The sequence below is a fragment of the Schistocerca americana genome, chromosome 4 (assembly GCF_021461395.2).
Source record: "Schistocerca americana isolate TAMUIC-IGC-003095 chromosome 4, iqSchAmer2.1, whole genome shotgun sequence".
Classification (NCBI taxonomy): domain Eukaryota; kingdom Metazoa; phylum Arthropoda; class Insecta; order Orthoptera; family Acrididae; genus Schistocerca; species Schistocerca americana.
This window is the reverse complement of record NC_060122.1, coordinates 433,541,028-433,556,833: the sequence shown is the minus strand read 5'-3', so window position 1 is coordinate 433,556,833 and position 15,806 is coordinate 433,541,028. Positions and strand designations below refer to the sequence as shown.

The following is a 15,806-nucleotide window of genomic DNA, read 5'->3' as shown; positions in this document are numbered from 1 at the left end:
TTTGGTTATTAGGAACTGCAAACTATAATACACAGCTAATCTTATTATTTCATTTAGTCTGTCAATTCTGGTCAAATTCAGATGTTCAGGTCATCTGTATCAAAGCAGAACAAACTGGACGTTACGTGAATGCAATCACTACATACAGTAACTCAAAAACCACGCTTCATACTCATACTATGTGATTAAAAATGTCGAGACACCTACTGGTAGACATCAATATAGTGTGTGACCACTATTCTCCTTTATGACAGCTTGAAATATGCTGGGTACACTTTCCATGAACTGTCTGAATGTCTGTGTAGGAATGGCAGCCGATTCTTCCTCATGAGCCCAAACAAGAAGCATAGTGACGTCGGACGATGGGGTCTCGAGCGAAGTCGACTTTCCAACTCATCCTACAGATGTTCCATTCGGTTCAAATAGGGTTTCTTGTGGGAACAGTCCATTTCAGGAATGTTACTGTGCGCAAACCATTGACTCACAAATGCTGATTTATAACAAGGTGAATTGTCACGCTGATACGAACAATCATTTACCCGAACTGTGTCATATCTGTAGGCAGTACATGAAGCTATAAAATGTATTCAGATCCTTCCGCATTTGGCTTTTTCTTAACCGCAATACGAGGATCATACCAAAAGCACGACAAGGCACCCATTTGGTAATACCACCTTCTCTGTATTTCACTGTCGACACTTTACATAATAGAGGGGAACGTTCTCCAGTTATTCGTCAGACCCAAACCCTTCCATCGGATTTCTACGGGTATAGCGTGATTCATCACTCCAAATGACACGTTTGCAGTCGTCCACTGTCCGATTGCGTCGCTCTTTACACCACCTCAATCGTCATTTTGCTCTGACTGCAGAAATATTTGGTTTAGGAGGAGCTGCTTTTTAACTCGTTGTGCCCAGTCATTGTCCTAGCTGGACTGTTGGCAGCACTTTGGAACTCACGAACGATTCATTACGGTGATTTCATGCGATTTACTACAAGTACCCTCTGCATTGTACAATGGTCCTTGTGCGTCATTACATCAGACCTGATTTGTCTTAGTTTAGCTGTTTTGTTTCCTCGCGTTTCCATTTCACAATGACATGAAAAACCGTCTTTTATTTTTATTTAATTAGAAGGATAGATATGTCCATGGTGGGTTGTTTACTTAGGTGTACCGATCTACATTAGTACCACTGGAATAAACTTCTTCGGGAACACGAGCTCCTTGAAAGAAAAAATGTCAGCTCCGGTTTTAAAAGCCGACATTAATGACTGGAAGAAATGAGTGTTTTAATAAAAATAGCAAATCCGTATGCCATGGTTGGCTGGGATACCCATAGAGTATAAATATGTATGGAGTGAGCATTAGGATGCGCAGAACGAGAATTCCGTCACAACAGCTCCTGCAGCTCAAGTCACGTGAGTTTGGGACAGCGCCCCGTATAACGCTTTGCGTACTTCGAGTGCTATTACTTCGCTACTACAGATAGCTCACATTCAGAAGTGCCGTGAAACTTTGTATACGCGTTTTACACAAATTTTAACAATAAAATACCGGGAACTGAAGTTGGCTTAAAGAGGTAAAGAGCAATGGTATTGTGGTTTTTCGTCACAGTATCGTAGCCCAGATTCCACTTTATTTTTTTCTGTAACAGGAAAATAATTGACAGCCAACAATATTTTCTTACGTTTCATATTGTACTTATTCATACTGTCGAATTTCTGTGCTAATTAATTACGTTACAGTGACACTGTATAGGAAACTGTCTCATGTAGAAATAATTAATTACACACAAGAGTTTGAGAGCCTGCAAAAATCGGAGGAAATTAATCAAATTGTCATGTATAAATTTTACCTGCACATGATATATATACAGTGCGTGGCAGTTTACTCGATTTACTCGAACATATTTGCAAATTTATCCAGCTCTTGCCTGATAAACACATAGCCATAATCGTAGAAATTACCTCTACAATGGATCTTATAATGTTGCGCCTCGATATTTTTCAACATATTAAGTGGCTCATATCAGTATACAACTATACATTTGTTGTACATACTTATGGAAAGTAACTGGTCGTCCTTACACGTACTTCTCCTTACATATGCAGCAACGACGATACTGCACTACAGCTGGTACTAAAACTCAAACGTGCAGGAACGTATGAAAACAAGGCGAATACGCGTAATTTTAAAGTTTCGCTGTTATAGCAGATTGTCGACAAGTAACATCGTCCCAAAATCACATGACTATCCCTGTTTCACGTTGAGAACACGCGCAATAGGCTACGTTCATTCTATAGATACATTTACTATGTGGAGATACCCTGAGAAATGGTTTGGGCCGCTTAGTCGGAAAGAGTTTTCTTCTGTCGCGCACCACGGCCCCTTTCTTTGTGGGAATGTGACAACTGTATCTTGTGTGTATTTACTGAGTGTAGGAAAGTGTAACTGGTGTGTGCATAATATGGTATTACGTTTGTTTTGTGTGACGATGTTGAGAGAAGGGAGGGGGTGAAACCCAGTGTCGGCATATAGTCTACACCTTTCGAACGACACCAAGAGGGCTGCCGGGCTTAACGTCCTCTTCCGAGGACGGAACACCATTAACAGAGTCACATGACTTCTTGGAACACTGCGGAGAGGTTTGGAATGTAATCCAGTATACTGGCACGAAGTCTGGTAATAAAGAACTTTAAGCAGCCACGTACCTTCCCCTTGCTGGCCAAATAGTGGCAGTGAAATTTTCGTCTACCATCAGGATTCAAACTGGCGTATCACCAAGTCGAATGGCATCGTGTAGGTATGCATTAGGGACCTCGGCTTAGGAGGTGGGTAGTGCTTCAGGGGAGAATGGAAGTAGCGTTTGTTTAGCGGGGCAAGGTCGGAGTACAGCAACGCCGCACGCCGCACGGTTTAGTTTAGTTTGTCCTGTGTTGAGGTTTAGAGGCCACTTCAGTACCACAGTGATGACCACACTGCTGCCTCTAGGTGTGGGATCTGAGGCGGTCTGGTTGTTTTGTCCTCAGGTAGCCCAGGAGAACGCTTGCCTGGGGCAGGGCGGCCTGTGCAGCTGGCCGAGGGGCAAGATGGTGGGCGGCTCCGGGTCCCTGAACGGCATGATGTACACGCGTGGCCACCGCTCCATCTTCGACGAGTGGGCGAGCAACGGCAACTCCGGCTGGGGCTACGACGACGTGCTGCCCTACTTCATCAAGAGTGAGTGCTTCCTGCCGCGGCGCTTTCTTCTCTTTAATGCATTCAGCCAAAATCACGTAAGTACTTCCCGATTTGCCACAGTGCGAGGTCGTCCCACTCCTGCTAAGAGCACTTAATACGGAATCATACGGCAAACCGGTTTTTTGTAATTTTCTGTATTTATGGTACGTGAAAATCAGAACTCAAATATACCTCTTCTAGGGTAGTTCAATGCAACTCTGAAAGATAGTGGATGAAATAGACTTTGAAGTTTTCCAAGTATGTTTAAATCGGTAATATAAGGTACTTGTTTTTCGACTAGCAGTATGGGTATGTCGTAGTGTGCTCGCTAGATTGTGGGGGGTGGTGGGGTGAGGGGGGGGGGGGGGGGGTTGCGACGGGGGCCGGTGGGGGCGGGGGTATTTGATTACAAATGGAATCAAACTTCGAACGAAAGTGCTTCTACGGGCGTTTCTGTGAAGCGTACAGTACATAAAGCGCACGAAACTGGTAATCGCTAGATCGAGTGTCATTTCGGTCAATATTTTTTTCTTTCTTTTCTGTTCAGTTCAAATACTTACGGAATTCAAATATAACATTCATCAAATATATCCTAATTAACACATCTAATTATCATTTTATGAAAAATGCACGTCATCTTATTTTTAATTATTGTCATTGCACACAAAAATCCAGTTTTCGTTACACACAAAATTATTAATTACCAATCTTTTATAAAAGTTCGTTAATCAGGACTGTATAATTAAACAAATTACAAATTAATTTATTCTATCTCTTTTATTTTACTTTTCACGTAAATGCTCTTAGAACATGCACATTTGTTTGAAAGCTTGATTCCGCCACTATTCGAACCCAGGCGTCTCGTGTGTGAGCCAAGCAATCTCCCACATAGCCACTCTGCTTGTCGAAAGAATACCACCTTTGTTTAGCATATTCAAAATGATCGGAAAACATCAAAGTCGATTTTATCGAGTATTTGTGAGAGTTGCTTCAAAATGCTTTGGGAGGAACATACTTGAGTTCTGAACTTCACAGGCTATCATAAGGTGGATTGTAATAGCCTCTTATTTGTCCTTTTCATAACTGAACAGTTTCGGTGTGACTCAGGCGCTTATCCAACGGCTGGGGACATGGCCCTCCAAAAAATAACTCATTTAAATATTTGTACATGCGTCAATTTCCAAATTTCACAGCGAAATTTCGGAGAATAAAGTAGCATGAAGAGTAGGAGAGTCGAAAATGGCAAGGAATTCTACAAGGATCAAGCTGCGTTTAATCCAAGGCTCTTTTCATATTCTTGTATGGGCGCCTGCCCATGTGAATGGCTTAGCGTCTGATCGATACCATTCAAGTCAGGTAAAGTCGCATATCCTCAGGATGGTTGTACCTGCTACCAACAACAAATCCGAAATCGTTCGTAAGTCCACTTTCAGAACAGACAAGCCACAGAAGATGGAGTAAGTGAAAACAGAAGGGAAAAGACCCTCCATTAAGAGATAAAAAGTACGTGGAAACAATTGAAAGGCACACTATTTGGCTCATTTTCATACCCATTGCCATACTTTTCAGACTTTCGGTCACAGTCGCCTGGCCTGTATAGCCATTTCCTAGTGTCTGCTCAAAATGCAACATAGTTGAAATACAAATATAAAACAGCCATCGTTTCTTTAGTCGACAGAATAAAAAATGAAATGCAATTGGATAAAAGGGAACTTACATGACACAACCCGTATAAGTGGTATGAGTATGTTTGGGCTACAGTCAAAACCTACGTTCGTCATACATTTTTAAATTGCAGTTAGCTGGTCTGTCATCCAATCAAGTAGAAGTATTTTATAAATGTAAATGCTTGTGTGACATTACAATAGTGAAGCCATAGTCACAGTACATAATTTTGTTTTGTTTAAAAAGAAGGGGTTACATTACCGGTTTCAACGAACTATGTCATCAATTATGTCGGAAAGTAGACATTTAGAAGTAGAGTTAAAAAAAAAGAGGTGACGTACAGTAGGGAGTAAAATTATATAATAAAATATTTTACTGGAAGAGCGGACTTTCAAATGAGCAGCGTGACACCAAATGTTTCTTGAATATTTATGATTGCAAGCGCTATACTCTTAACTGTAGCGTAAACCTGAGATTTTGTCATACCTCAGCGACTGTGTAGCGCCGGCCGCGGTGGCCGTGCGGTTCTAGGCACTTCAGTCCGGAACCGCGTGACTGCTACGGTCGCAGGTTCGAATCCTGCCTCGGACATGGATGTGTGTGATGTCCTTAGGTTAGTGAGGTTTAAGCAGTTCTAAGTCTAGGGGACTGATGACCTCAGATGTTTAGTCCCATAGTGCTCAGAGCCATTTGAACCAGTTGAACCAGTTAGGACTCTCTTGGGGCCGAATGAGCATTTAATTCCTTGTCTGATTGTTTACCTCTTGTAGCTTATAATTTCCTTAGGGGACTGGCTATACAACAAGTTATCCAGAACTGTGGATTGGTGTCATCCCATGCTGTAAAAGCCTACCTCACATTCTATTGTGTTTTAAACAGAACATGCATATAATTATTCCATTGATTCACTGCTTTCGGTTTCGTGCTTGTGGACTTCCCCCATACCATTTTCTTTCACTTCAAGTGAGTGAAACATCTCCTGTATGTTCGATCTCGGACTTCCAAGTGAGATAGCTTTTATCTGGAGATAGGGAAGCAGTAACAGATAGGGCAGCAGTTTCACTTAATTCTTCTCATTGATTTGACTGAGAATTCTCCATGCTAAAACGTTAACATTATATTTCACAAGAGCCACAATAATAGGCTATGTGCTGACACTTGATTTCCCGATCCGCCTTCTTTGTCACTGTCACTGTCGTCATCAACACGAACGCGACTCACTACATGAGATCATTACAGCCCCTGACACGAAACCGGCACACTTTCAATAACACATTCACGCTAAGCGACGGAAAAATTTGCAGCGCACAGGAAGTAATGTAGCAACTGCAGGCGGGGTGCTGCATAGCTCCTTGGGGCGTTCCAACCAGCTCTTTAGTTCCTCGATTTCTCGTCTGTACTCCATGGCCGTTGCTGATGTAGTTCGCCTCCGGCAGGTGAGCACAACCTGAACCCGGAGGAGGTGGACGAGGGCTTCCACGGCACGGGTGGCCCCATGGTGGTGCAGCACTTCCCGTACGCGCCGCCGCTCACCGAGTATGTCATCGCCGCCGGGGAGGCCATCGGCTACCGCAGAGGCGACCTCAACGGCCAGAACCAGACGGGCATCAACAGGGCGCAAGCCATGGTCTACCAGGGGCTCCGACACGAGCCCAGCAGGTAACCACATTCTACTCATATGTTTATTTAACCCTTTCGTGGGCAAAATTATTGAGCAGTTTTGTTTAGTGAATGGAGAGCAGATAGTAGTTAACAGATAGGCATATTTATCATACAGAATATCAAATTTGCTCCAATTGTGAAAGTGAGGTCACACAAGAAGGTGGGAAGTACTCTTCCCACTGCCCTTCCTTGGAGTTAAATGACAAAAACAACTTTTTCAATATATGTCATATTTATTGTTACAATGATTGTTCATAATTACTTGCCATGAAATTTTCTGAAACATGAGTCTATGCAAAGTGGTATTTGACAATATGTACAAACACAGCGAGTGCTCTTTTCCGCAGCTTTGGTACTACAATGACGGCACGTCCAGTGGGTTTCTCCTAAACTGCGTTGATGCTCCCCTACAGCCACATGACGAAAATCTTCAGGTACTTTACCCCTTTTTGCCAGGAAGACAGGTTTTTGTCCATGCCTTTTTTGGGATGAGAAGCCAGCGATCAGTTGTCTGGCTAGATGGATCCTGTATGTGAGCTGATCATGCTGTCCACTTTCTCTTTTACTTATTTTCCACAGGATAAAACTGCTCACTGCAGCAACGTCCACCAGGAAATAAAATATTCTGTGTCACCATTTTACAGAACGTCTGCCAATAGCATACCTTTCTCGTAACTGATCAAACTTATCGACACCACCCATTATTTTGTTGTATTCTGCCACAACTTCAGGACAAGAAACCTCTGTACTAGTACCATTCTTGCTTTTCCTTTTCACTGTGGCTGTTTCACATGGGTCATGAATTGAGGACAGGAAAGTGACTGGACGGTTATCCACCCATTTTACTGCAGAAATGGCTCCTTTTGTTTCAAACTGGAATTCCACTCGTTCCAATATTACCTTTTCCTTCATAAATTTGGGTAAATCAGTAGTACTTCCCTTATACTATAGCTTTGAGTAAAACATCACAAAATGTCACGCAAACGGCACTGAACGGTTCCTCTACAGAGCAATACTCAGCTATACAATGTCTCTGCGTGAAGGTACAGCATAAACGGCGGGAACTTCCGACTGGAAGTAGTACCCTATACTGTTCACTAGGCAGTAGCACCATACAGAGGTGGGAACTGTGAATCCCACGGGACTAGGAGCGAGTTCATTGTAGTGGGAAGCATGTTTCCCACGGCTCACGAAAGGGTTAACCTAATCAGCTTTCATACTTATCGTAGTTTTTACATAATACTCACCTTAAAAAACAACTACTATTTCGATAAGAAAAACAGTAATAAAATAGTGTTCATAGAATAAAAATGATTTGAATGTATGTAGAGACTCTGTATTGACTAAGAGCTAATAAATTTTACACTATTAGTATCGGTACTATTACTGCTGCTAATACCACTGGTAATAATAATAATAATGACAATAGTGATAGTGAAAGAAACAAATGTATGTGCAAAAGCGATATTTTCTGACATAGCGAGTTCTGAGGGAAACAAACTTTGATAAACTGCACTGGAAAATGAGAAATATCGGGTTGGAAGAAACTTTGTACAAGGACAACGTAGACATAATTGTTGCTTCTGTAGATATGTCATTAATTATGTCTTGAAGCTGGAGATTTTAATCAGTTTTCTGTTATAATGAGCGAGGTCATTCCAGTTAGGTTCGTGCTACTTTATAGGACTTTGAGAAAGCGGCTGAGTGATGACGAGGGACAAAAAGGATTTTCCTCTGATGGGAACGGGTGTTTCTGCCACGTTGTTCAGACAAGAACGTTAAGGTCGAGGAGAGATATGAGGGACAGTGTACGCTGATAACGCAACAGAGTAGACACAGTTCTGTTTGTATAATTTTCTTTATCGGGTCAAGGGAGAGATGTTGATGTCTTCTTGCACACTGCAGCCGTGTCCTCATAGACCGGGTGCAGACTATCAGCTCGCTGTTGGGTCACTCTCGTGAAGCGTGGGGAATCAAAGTATATAAGTCAGTCCAAGATTGGGCTATCTTTCCGTTTCGTCTCAACCATTCAACGTGTTTTGTGTGCAAGATTCCCATTTAATGGTTTTTTGAGTTTAAGAAATGGCTCTAAGCAGTATGGGACTTAATATCTGAAGTCATAAGTCCCATGGACTTAGAACTACTTAAACCTAACATAAGGACGTCACACACATCCATGCCCAAGGCAGGATTCGAACCTGCGACCGTAGCGGTCACGCGGTTCCAGACTGAAGCGCCTAGAACCGCACGGCCACACTGGCCGGCAGCTTTTTACACACGCTGAAAATATTATTCAGCGTACTGATTCTAGTTACTGTTACTCAGTACAGAGAATTTCACAATTTTTATGAGGTATCTAATGGGTAGGAGCTTTCACGACATTAGCTAACCGAGTTAAAGTAAACCGACACGAATAATGTACAAAAGAACGAACGACTGGTAGACGTCGACATGGGGTAAAACCAGTTTTAGTTCCGGAGATGTGTATGGACACTTAAAGTAATGTTATCCTACGACTTGTCTTAAAAGACAGAGAGGAAAACTGAAATTTATAGCTCTCCTAGATTTAGCAAAACAGTTAATAATATTGAATGGAAATTCTGAAGCTATGTCGGATTAAATACATCGGGTGAATGGTTATTTACAACTTATATAGAAACCAGACTGCAGTTGTAAGAGTCGAGGGACATGAAAAGGATGCACTAGTTGAGAATGGAATGAGAGGGGTTGTAAGAGATTTCAGATGTTATTCGATCTGTACACTGAGCAAACAGTAAAGGAAAGCAAAGAGGGATCTGGAAAGCGAGTTAAAGTTCAGAAAAGAGAAATAAAAGGTTTGCCGATCACACAATGTTTCTGTCAGACACAGGAAAGGACTTTGAAGTAATGTCTAACGGAATGATAAATGTCCTGAAAAGAAGATGTAAGATGAAAAGCAACAAAAGTGAAAGAGGGATAATGGAGTGTAGTCGAATTAAATCAAGTGGTGTTGTATGAACTAAATTAGGAAATGAGGCATTGAAATAAGGCGATGAGTCATTTAAAAAGGCAGATGTGATGAGAGTGTAAAATGTAGACTGGGAACGAGTTTTCTAAAAAAAAAAAAATAAAGCATTTAGCATATAAAATAACTTTAAGAGTTATGAAGGTTGTATCTGTTCGACAGATTGAGTAATGAAGAGGTTCTGTATCGATATGGGAAGTCAATTAATTTGTGGTAGAACAAGAGTAACAGAAGGGAGAGGCTGAGAAGATATATCCCGAATCCCTATGAAATAGTAAATATGACAATGGCGGTAAATGTGAAGTGTACAGGTTGAAGAGGGAGTCCAGGGCATGACAACAGCAAAAATGTTCAACAGGATTTAGGGTGCAGTAGTTATACACATATGAAGATACTTGCAGAACCATCTAATGAGCAAGACTTGTTAGTAGATTATCAATATCGCCATAAGGAAATAGACTGTACGAGGGGCGTTCAGTAAGTAATGCACCACATCTTTTCCTGAAAGCACATTGATTGGATTCAGGATTCCAATACATCATATTATGTCCCATTCTTTTGGCTACGACACCCCATTTCTCAACATAATCTCCGTTCTATGCGACGACCTTATGCCATATTACTGCGAGGGGCTGTATACCTGATGGTACCACGCTACTGGTCGACGTGGAGTTACCGTCTTGGTGCATCAATAACCTTCCCATTGGCTATGCACTACTTCCCGCGAAGTGCATTCTTCATTGGGCCAAACAGATGGAAATCGGAAGGTGCGGGATTCGAGTTGTAAGGTGGATGAGGAAGAACAATCCAGTGAAACTTTCTGAGCTCCTCTAGGGTGGTCAGACTGTGTGAGGCCATTTATTGTCGTGGATAAGTTAACAAAGGTCGTTTTCACTTTGTGAAGTCGTGTCTTTTGTGAAGTCGTGTCTTCCATTTTCTGAGGATAGCATGATACACTTTGGAGTTGATCGTTGCACCATGAGGGAGGTCATCAAACAGAATAAACCATTCAGACCCTCAGAACACCTTCGCCATGACTTTTCCAGCTGAGTGTGCAGCTTTGAAATTTTTCTTTGAAGGAGAAATTGTGTGGCGTAACTCCACGGGTAGTCGTTTTGCTTCCTGTTCGAAGTGATGAAACCATGTTTCGTTCCCGTGACGAAGTTCGACAAAAAAATTGTCACGATCCGCGCGGATGGTCCTTTGTTGCTCTTTATGGTCTTCTGTTACGCGGCGAGGAAGCTAGCATGCACACACCTTTGAGTACCCCAACTAGTGGACGAGTGTGTCAGCACTACCAACAAAGCCGTCCAATTGACCAGCGAGGTGTCTGACTGCGATCCGTCGATCACCTCGAATGAGAGGTTCGCACGTTACAACATTGCAGGAGCCACAGCCGGTCGGCTCGCGAGAGATCGGACAGGTTTGCGCGGTCTTGCTGCGGTGATGACAGAAGTCTCGCCCACAGACTCACCGTACTTTTGTACACTGCGAGTTCTCAGTAGAAATTCTACAAGCGCCTATCGATATTTGCGATGCTCTTGTTTACCGTCTAAAGAAACTCGAAGACAGCTCTCTGCTTGGAAGGCACCTCCGTTACAGACGCCATTTTCAAGGCTACATATAGCGCCGCCAGCTACCGGAACTCCATGGAACTGTAGGAGCTGAAGCAGGAATATTATCCTATGTCCCTCACTAAAGTCCGCATTTTTGCAACCGAAATTGTTCGGGAAAAACTGCGATACATTATTTGTTGAAAGCCCTCCCTAAAAGAAGATTTGCGTATATTCATGCTTTTACAGAATGAGACGTTAACTGTAACGCCTTCGTGGACACCGTGGTGCCTGCTGTGCTCTGACGCACAGGCCCGGTAGCTGATCCCCGGTAGCTGATCCCGCGCTCACTTGCAGGTCGTACCTGAGGCCGGCGGCGGAGAGCCGCGACAACATCGAGGTGGGCATCAACGCGCACGTGACCAAGGTGCTGATCGACCCCGCGACCAAGAAGGCGTACGGCGTGCAGTACCTGGACTCGAACGGCACTCAGCACACGGTGCAGGCGCGCCGCGAGGTGGTGCTATCGGCGGGCGCCATCGGCTCCCCGCAGCTGCTGCTGCTGTCCGGCGTGGGCCCCGCAGACCACCTGGCCAGCGTCGGCGTCGATCTGGTGCACGACCTGCCCGGCGTCGGCCAGAACCTGCACAACCACGTCTCCGTGGGCGTCGGCTTCTACATCAACGAATCTTCCACCGAGGTGCTCACCAACTACTCCATCGCCGAGTTCCTCACCAACCGCGACGGACCCATGTCCAGCACCGGGCTCACGCAGACCACCGGCTTCTTCCTCTCTTCCTACGCCACCAACGGAGTTCCCGACCTGCAGGTACTTCCAGTTCTCTGGTATATGCTTCAAATGACTCTGAGCACTATGGGACTCAACTGCTGAGGTCATCAGTCCCCTAGAACTTAGAACTACTTAAACATAACTAACCTAAGGACATCACACACATCCATGCCCGAGGCAGGATTCGAACCTGCAACCGTAGCAGTCGCGTCGTTCCAGACTGAAGCACCTAGAACCACTCGGCCACCCCGGCCGGCTCTCTGGTATATCCAGGCCTCATAGGTATTTAAACAAGGTGTTACAAAAAGGTACGGCCAAAATTTCAGGAAACATTCTTCACACACAAATAAAGAAAAGATGTTATGTGGACATGTGTCCGGAAACACTTAATTTCCATGTTAGAGCTCATTTTAGTTTCGTCAGTATGTACTGTACTTCCTCGGTTCACCGCCAGTTGACCCAATTGAAGGAAGGTAATGTTGACTTCGGTGCTTTTGTTGACATGCGACTCATTGCTCTACAGTACTAGCATCAAGCACATCAGTACGTAGCAACAACACGAACGTGGTTTTGCAGTCACTGCAATGTTTACAAATGCAGGGTTGGCAGATGCCCATTTGATGTATGGATTAGCACGGGGCAATAGCCGTGGTGCGGTACGTTTGTATCGAGACAGATTTCCAGAACGAAGGTGTCCCGACAGGAAGACGTTCGAAGCAATTAATCGGCGTCTTAGGGAGCACGGAACATTCCAGCCTATGACTCGCGACTGGGGAAGATCTAGAACGACGAGGACACCTGCAATGGACTTGGCAATTCTTCGTGCAGTTGACGATAACCCTAATGTCAGGATCAGAGAAGTTGCTGCTGTACAAGGTAACGTTGACCACATCACTGTATGGAGAGTGCTATGGGAGAACCAGTTGTTTCCGTACCATGTACAGCGTGTGCAGGCACTATCAACAGCTGATTGGCCTCCACGGGTACACTTCTGCGAATGGTTCATCCAACAATGTGTCAATCCTCATTTCAGTGCAAATGTTCTCTTTACGGATGAGGCTTCATTCCAATGCGATCAAATTGTAAATCTTCACAATCAACACGTGTGTGCTGACGAGAATCCGCACGCAATTGTGCAATCACGTCATCAACACAGACTTTCTGTGAACGTTTGGGCAGGCATTGTTGGTGATGTCTTGATTGGGCCCCATGTTCTTCCACCTACGCTCAATGGAGCACGTTATCATGATTTCATACGGGATACTCTACCTGTGCTTCTAGAACATGTGCCTTTACAAGTACGACACAACATGTGGTTCATGCACGATGGAGCTCCTGCACATTTCAGTCGAAGTGTTCGTACGGTTCTCAACAACAGATTCGGTGACCGATGGATTGGTAGAGGCGGACCAATTCCATGGCCTCCACGCTCTCCTGACCTCAACCCTCTTGACTTTCATTTATGGGGGCATTTGAAAGCTCTTGTCTACGCAACCCCGGCACCAAATGTAGAGACTCTTCGTGCTCGTATTGTGGACGGCTGTGATACAATACGCCATTCTCCAGGGCTGCACCAGCGCATCAGGGATTCCATGCGACAGAGGGTGGATGCATGTATCCTCGCTAACGGAGGACATTTTGAACATTTCCTGTAACAAAGTGTTTGAAGTCACGCTGGTACGTTCTGTTGCTGTGTGTTTCCATTCCATGATTAATGTGATTTGAAGAGAAGTAATAAAATGAGCTCTGACATGGAAAGTAAGCGTTTCCGGACACATGTCCACATAACATATTTTCTTTCTTTGTGTGCAAGGAATGTTTCCTGAAAGTTTGGCCGTAACTTTTTGTAACACCCTGTATAAATCAACAGTAAATGCTGGGGATTTTTCCAACGATATGTTTGTCAGCATATGAAAATCTTCGTCTAAACTCCGCAGGCGACGTTACAGTGTGTGGCGGAAAGTACTTCCTTCACAACTGTTAGTTTTACCTTTACATTAATGGTCTTTTCTCGAGATATACATAGGAGCAAGCAGTACGAGGGTGAATCAAATGAAAACCTTAAATATTTTTTTAAATGTTATTGTGCAGAAGTGATACAAAGTTGTATCACTTTTCAACATAATCTCCCCCACGCTCAATGAAAGTCTTCCAGCGCTTACAAAGTGCATAAATTCCTTCAGAAAAAAATTCTTTTGGTAGTCCGCGGAACCACTCATGCGCCGCGTGGCGTACCTCTTCATCAGAACGGAACTTCTCACTCCCATTGGGTCTTTGAGTGGTCCAAACATATGGAAATCACTTGGGGCAAGGTCTGGTGAGTATTGTGGATGAGAAAGACACTCAAAATGCAGGTCTGTGATTGTTGCAACTGTTGTACGGGCAGTGTGGGCCTCGCATTGTCATGTTGCAAAAGGACACCTGCTGACAGCAATCCACGTCACTTTGATTTGATTGCAGGCCGCAGATGATTTTTTAGGAGATCTGTGTATGATGCACTGGTGGCAGTGGTCCCTCTAGGCATGTAATGCTCCAAAATGACGCCTTTTTCGTCCCAACAGAGAGTCAGCATGACCTTCCCTGCTGATGGTTCTGTTCGAAACTTCTTTGGTTTTGGTGATGAGGAGTGGCGCCATTCCTTGCTCGCTCTCTTCGTTTCCGGCTCGTGGAAGTGAACCTAGGTTTCGTCCCCAGTAACGATTCTTGCAAGGAAGCCATCACCTTCTCGTTCAAAGCGCCGAAGAAGTTCTTCACGAGCATCAACACGTCGTTCTCTCATTTCAGGAGTCAGCTGCCGTGGCACCCATCTTGCAGACACTTTGTGAAACTGGAGCACATTATGCACAGTGTGGTGTGCTGACTCATGATTAATCTGTAAACGTGCTGGAGTGTCATTCAGTGTCACTCGGCGGTTTTCCTTCACTATGGCTTCAACTGCTGCAATGTTCTGTGGAGTCACAACTCGTTGTGCCTGACCTGGACGACGTGTATCTTCCACTGAAGTCACACCATTTGTGAACTTCCTACTCCATTCGTAGACTTGCTGCTGTGACAAACAGGCATCACCGTACTGAACCTTCATTTGTCGATGAATTTCAATAGGTTTCACACCTTCACTACGCAAAAACGGAATAACAGAACACTGTTCTTCCCTGGTGCAAGTCGCAAGTGGGGCAGCCATCTTTACACTGATTCTGAGACGGTGTGTGTTTATCTGCACTATGCTGCCACCTACAGGCCATTCTGCACGCTGTTTGTAGCACGCTTACCAACTTACAGCATAATGGCGCGAAATTTCGATTTGTTATTACAAATTTAAGGTTTTCATTTGACTCACCCTCGTATATTAATTGACTTTTCTACGAACGTACGCTCTCGGAATTTTAACAGTAAACCACACCGTGATGGAGTTCGCTTCTCTTGCAGCGTCTTTCGCTGCAGTTGGCTATGGATGGTTGTGACGCTTTCGCGCTTACTAAACAAGCCTGTAACGAAACGTGCTGCTCTTCTTTGGATGTTGAATATTTCCTCTATCAATCCTAACTGGTACGCACCCCAGACTGACGAGCAATATTTAAGTATTGTTCGAACGAAGATTTTGTAAGCTACGGTACCTCCTTCGTGGGTGGACTAGAGTTATTGTGCATTCTTCCAATGAATCTCAATCCTGCAACTGCCTTACCTGCGATTAGTTTTATGTGATCGCTCCACTTTAAACTGCTCCGTACACTTATTTCTAGGTATATTAAACATATGACTGCTTCCAAAGGTTGTTTTGCAATAGTGTAATCACACACTGATTGGTCCTCCTGCCGTCCTGTGTGCAGCACTTCACATTTGTTTGTGTTAAGGGTCAGCTGACAATGCTTGCTCTAAGTATCAATCCTGTGCAGGTCTTCTTGTACTTCGATG

At 44.0% G+C, this 15,806-nt stretch overlaps 1 protein-coding gene across 1 annotated transcript in view; it reads left to right on the top strand.

The window, feature by feature from the left end:
• Nucleotides 1-15,806, top strand: part of LOC124613956 (glucose dehydrogenase [FAD, quinone]-like) — a 39,476-nt gene that overhangs the window by 12,658 nt on the left and 11,012 nt on the right. Inside the window, exons 3-5 of the mRNA XM_047142734.1 lie at nucleotides 3,031-3,220; nucleotides 6,322-6,544; nucleotides 11,462-11,933. Of these exons, the coding sequence (XP_046998690.1) occupies nucleotides 3,031-3,220; nucleotides 6,322-6,544; nucleotides 11,462-11,933 (885 nt within the window). The remainder of the gene's footprint in view (nucleotides 1-3,030; nucleotides 3,221-6,321; nucleotides 6,545-11,461; nucleotides 11,934-15,806) is intronic.